At 43.7% G+C, this 5,538-nt stretch overlaps 1 protein-coding gene across 1 annotated transcript; it reads left to right on the top strand.

The window, feature by feature from the left end:
• Positions 1 to 632: 632 nt before the first annotated feature.
• LOC124148920 (alpha-amylase-like) lies at positions 633 to 5,229 on the top strand. Its single transcript, XM_046520207.2, has 3 exons — positions 633 to 1,106; positions 1,625 to 1,754; positions 4,862 to 5,229. Exons 1-3 carry the CDS (start codon positions 778 to 780, stop codon positions 5,129 to 5,131), a joined length of 729 nt encoding a protein of 242 aa, XP_046376163.2. The 5' UTR covers positions 633 to 777; the 3' UTR covers positions 5,132 to 5,229.
• Positions 5,230 to 5,538: the final 309 nt, after the last annotated feature.

The raw sequence follows: 5,538 nt of genomic DNA on the forward strand, positions 1-5,538 counted from the left end.
TGGAATATTGCTAAAAGCGGCGTAAAACCATACTCACTCACTCACTCACTCACTCACCATAAAATGTAAAAACAACGGTGCAAGTGTTAAATCAGTCATAAAATTGTTCGCAAGAATTCTCGTGCTTTAATTGTAATAGTTCAGGGAAAACTATACGTTAATAACATACACACGGGGTGGAATAAACAATATTTCTTAACAGGACCGTTGATGATTGTTGCGTGAGAAAACAAACAAATAAACACAATTTATCAAATCTAGACAATGAATTAAAAATACAACTTTTCATATCTCACAATCTTCTTATTGTATTCCACTAACTAAAATACTAGGCAATTAGGTCCTAGCATGATGATTTTGATGACACGCACGCACGCACGCACGCACTCAACACTCGCACGCACGCACGCACGCACGCACGCGCTGACACCAACTTTGGGCCTAGTCCACTTTTTGCCCTCATGTTGGCGTCATTTCAAGTTACGTAAATGACCTGTTTCAACACAATCGTCCACTTGACCCCAAACATCGGTAACGTCCTGTTGTTCAAGTGTTGGGGAACAAGATTAAGCGTAACGCGATATACGCTGTTGCTGTGGACACACGTTTGTCGCTTGGAAATCACTTCATAAGTTGTGCGTCACAGTTTACCACATGCAGACTGCAATACTCAGCTGTTGACGTGGATTGGCTTATGACATTACAAGGTGAAGGTCATCTGTTCCTTTAAAACCAACTAATTCTTGATGGTCATTCACTTCGGTCGCAATCAGGAAAATGACGAAACTTGTCGTCTGCTCCGTTTTGGTCGTCTGCCTGGCATTGTCCGCTTCAGCAGCTAACTACCAGCGAACAGTCATTGCAATCGCAAGGCCCACAGAATATGTCGAGTACATCTTCCTACAGGGCGGTGACAGAATCGGATCTCCTATCCCCATTCTCCATAACATGACCGTGGGGAACGCTCGCTCCGTCTACGCCCAGACAGCTGCCAATGACAATTTCCTCAACTGGGGAGGGAGCGAACCTGGTCAAGGTTCCTACACCAACAACGGCCGTCTAACACAGGCGGAGGGGACTCCGATGATCTGGACAACAAACGATAGGTGCGTTCCATCACCAGATACGCGTCATAAAGTTGTCTTAGGCGCTGGAATTGCGTTTTTCTAAGATCCGTCCCTTAACAGTTTCAGAAACCTATGATCGTCGGTTCTAATCTTAGATTCGTCCGGTGCGGTCGGGTAGCCTAGTGGTTAAAGCGTTCGCTCGTCACGCCGAAGACCCGGGTTCGATTCCCGACATGGGTACAATGTGTGAAGCCCATTTCTGGTGTCCCCCCGCCGTGACATTGCTGGAATATTGCTAAAAGCGGCGTAAAACCATACTCACTCACTCACTCACTCACTCACTCAGATTCGTCCTGATTGAGTTTGTAGGACTGTCGGCACCACCTCGCTCGTGGGTTTCACAAAGAAGTAACAAGCGAAATAAACTTCTCGAACAAGATTTTACTTAGCTGTATATCTAATCTTACATTTCATGTTATGAAGTCTCAGATCAAACATATGATGGCAGAGAAACCGGTTCAAGTGGAGACTACATGTTATTTGTGCTTATTTTACAGAAGTAACAGCGCGTCTGTAGAAGGTGATGGCCATGGCTTCACTGAACTCAACTACCAAGGAGAGCATCTCTGGCTAGCTGACCTCTACATGGATTGCGACAAAACAAGCAATGGCTGGTTTGATTTCAAGGTACGATCTACTGTGTTTATGCAATTAGACATTTATGTTGCTAATTAAAAAAAACACTTGTTTAATTAGCTAAGGTTCGGAATGCGAGGAATTAACAAATCTGTTTTCAATCCGAGAAATGCAACGTATTAGGGGATTAACCATACAATTTAACCTGATGACATCAAATGACAAATTAAAAAAAACAATCAATATATAAGCCAATGTTATATTTGGGATAACACTTTCTTAGTAAAGTACAGATCCCATGCGGGATTCGAACCCACCTAATCGCCAGCACACAAAGTCAGCGATCTAACCCACTCCGCCACCGAGGCTTCTCGTCGGAGTAGAATCACCAACCCAAAAGTATTGGAATCTGTACTTTACTAAGAAAACGTTATCCCAAATATAACATTTGTTATATTTGACGACTTTCTAAATGGCATTGTGTGTTCACGATATATAAACATTTACATTTTATGGCCCAACAAAAACACGTTCATGTTCATTGGACCCCTGAAGATCCGGGGTAGAATAGGTCTTCAGCAACCCATGCTTGCCGCAAAAGGCGACTATGCTTGTTGTAAGAGGCGACTAACGGGATCGGGTGGTCAGGCTCGCTGACATGGCTGATGCATGTCATCGATCCCAATTGCGTTGATCGATGCTCATGATGTCAATCACTGGATTGTCTGGTCCAGACTCGATTATTTACAGACCGTCGTCATATAGCTGGACTATTGCTGAGTGCGGCGTTAAACAACAAACAAACAAAAACCATAACAAAATGGAAGTTAAACGTTTCAGATTTTCTGTTTACAATAAACAGTGAGTGAATATGTTTAGTCCACTGGGTAAAGCGTTCGCTCGCCGTGTAAACCGCCTGGGTTCGGCTCAGCACATTCAAACAATACGTGACGTCCATTCCTAGTGTCCCCCGGACTAGTATTACAGCAAGTAGATTATTTAGAAATTATTACATGCGTATGTGTGTTTCGTGTTAATATTACGAAACGAATGTCGGAACTTTTGTGTTTCCAAAGCGAGAGCGGGTGAAGTACATGAATTCTGACATTGGTTTCGTAAATTCACACGAACACCATCATAACTATAATATGCGAATAGGTCTTCAGCAACCCATGCTTGCCGTAAAAGGTGACTATGCTTCTCGTAAAAGGCGACTAACGGTATCGGGTGGTCAGGCTCGCTGACTTGGTTGATGCATGTCATCGATCCCAATTGCGTGGATCGATGCTCATGATGTCAATCAATGGATTGTCTAGTCCAGACTCGATTATTTACAGACCGCCGTCATATAGCTGGACTATTGCTGAGTGCGGCGTTAAACAACAAACCAATTCAATATAAGCATGTTAATAAAAATCCTTACGAAGCACATAATCTAACGGGAAAAAGAACGTATATGGAGTTTGTTTTCTATCTAATTGAAAATTGAATTTTGTATGTGTTAAATTTGATTTTGTCTATGTTACTAACACTCTTCCCTGCAACAGCAGTGAAAAAGTAATATGTAGCTGGGTAAAAGATAGATTGGTTCACGACAGGGGTAAGAAATGAATTTGCAACCACATGCACCCTACCATGTTAAATATGTTATAAATATATGCCGAACAAAGCAACTTTTTTATATTTTTCAAAGATGTCTAAGATACTCATCAGTAATCTTTTTTAATAAAATTTTAAATAAAATTATATTTTAAAAATAAAACAATGTAAAAGTATTCTTTGAGTGCTGACTAAGAGCCTGTACATGATACCGGTAACTTAGGATATTTGCAACTGAAAATCAATTACATGATAAAATCAGCTGAGTTATATAGTTCCTTCTGCCCCTCGGATCTTTTTTCGCTCATTGTTGACGTAAAGCAAATGAAGTTGTTGACGTTTGCAGACATTGCTGACGTATTACTAAATGACATCACAATAGTAGAATACAGTGATTCGTAGCTGGCGCCATTTTCATCCTGTTATCTCCTAGTAAATATTAACATTATTTGTTTTCAGTTTTGTAGTTGTTATTGAGTGTTTGATGCTTTGAATAACACGGGGAAATCTAAAAACACTGTGGTTATCGGGGGCGGTCGGGTATACTCACTCACTCACTCACTCACTCACTCACGCACTGTGGTTATCGGGGGCGGTCGGGTTTACTCACTTAACACTCACTCACTCACTCACTCACTCACTCACTCACTGTGGTTATCGGAGGCGGTCGGGTATACTCACTCATCACTCACTCACTCACTCACTCACTCTGGTTATCGGGGGCGGTCGGGTATACTCACTCACTCACTCACTGTGGGTATAGGGGGTGGTCGGGTATACTCACTCATCACTCACTCACTCATTCACTCTGGTTATCGGGGGCGGTCGGGTATACTCACTCATCACTCACTCACTCACTCACTCTGGTTATCGGGGGCGGTCGGGTATACTCACTCACTCACTCACCGTGGTTATCTGGGGCGGTGGGGATACTCGGGTATACTCACTCACTGTGGTTGTCGGAGCGGTCGGGTATACTCACTCACTCACTCACTCACTGTTATCGGGGGCGGTCGGGTATACTCACTCACTCACTCACTGTTGTTATCGGGGCGGTCGGGTATACTCACTCACTCACTGTTGTTATCGGGGCGGTCGGGTATACTCACTCACTCACTCACTCACTGTTATCGGGGGCGGTCGGGTATACTCACTCACTCACTCACTGTTGTTATCGGGAGCGGTCGGGTATACTCACTCACTCACTGTTGTTATCGGGGGCGGTGGGGTATACTCACTCACTCACTGTGGTTATCGTCCTTGCAAAATGCAAAGGTAATGTATTTATTCTACGTGAACTCTCAGAACTATGACGTCACTATGGAATCCATGACATCACGATACACTGAATGACGTAAAAAAGATTATTTCCGGGTTTCTAGCTAGATTGTAGCACACACCCATCTTCGTTTTATGAAGATTGTCCACTAGCCTATATCAAAGCCTAGTTTCCACCCTTGCCATTTCAAGCCTATTTTTCCTGGCTCAGTCGTAGCGCCACTCCATGTAGAACATGAGTTGTGTCCCTTTGACCGCTTATATTGAACCTCTCTCTACAGGCTTACATGGTGGACTTCCGTTCCGGAAAGGCAGACCCAGGATGGGAGAGCCACTTCATCAACCAGGAGTTCTGTATTGTCGACGGGTCCATGTGGGGTACCCAGAGCAACCACCAGTGGAACGCCCTCAACCACCATGGGCGCTGTGGGTCCTTCAACTTCGTCATGTGGTCCCAGAACCTGTGCTTCGCCAACAAACTGGATGACCACATGAGGCCATACAGAGATGAGTGGGTCGAAGACCTCTCTCGAGAACCAACCGCCGAGTAGATATAAATTGTATCAACACTTTGGCAGTTTCAGTGTAGATTGCATCGGGTTTTGAGTTTGTGGAGATTTTTCATTTTGATAAATCGTTTATGATTCCAGTTCAGTCTTAAGTGTTCTTTTATGTTGATATGCCATAGTGATTTTTTTACGTCTTGCAGTGTCGTACATACTGCAATAGGTGATACCTTCTGTTACCGGCGGGGAGTATCGATCTTAAGATCATTACTCATATTAGACGCGCAATGTTGCAATTCCCAACCCTCAACGTTGCTATTACCGCCTCCTCGTTCCTGTGGATTCACACACACACACACACACACACACACACACACACACACACACACACACACACACACACACACACACACACACACACACACCACACACACACATACGGCACAAATTAT

The sequence above is a fragment of the Haliotis rufescens genome, unplaced genomic scaffold (genome assembly GCF_023055435.1).
Source record: "Haliotis rufescens isolate VD_foot unplaced genomic scaffold, xgHalRufe1.0.p SCAF_18, whole genome shotgun sequence".
NCBI lineage: Eukaryota > Metazoa > Mollusca > Gastropoda > Lepetellida > Haliotidae > Haliotis > Haliotis rufescens.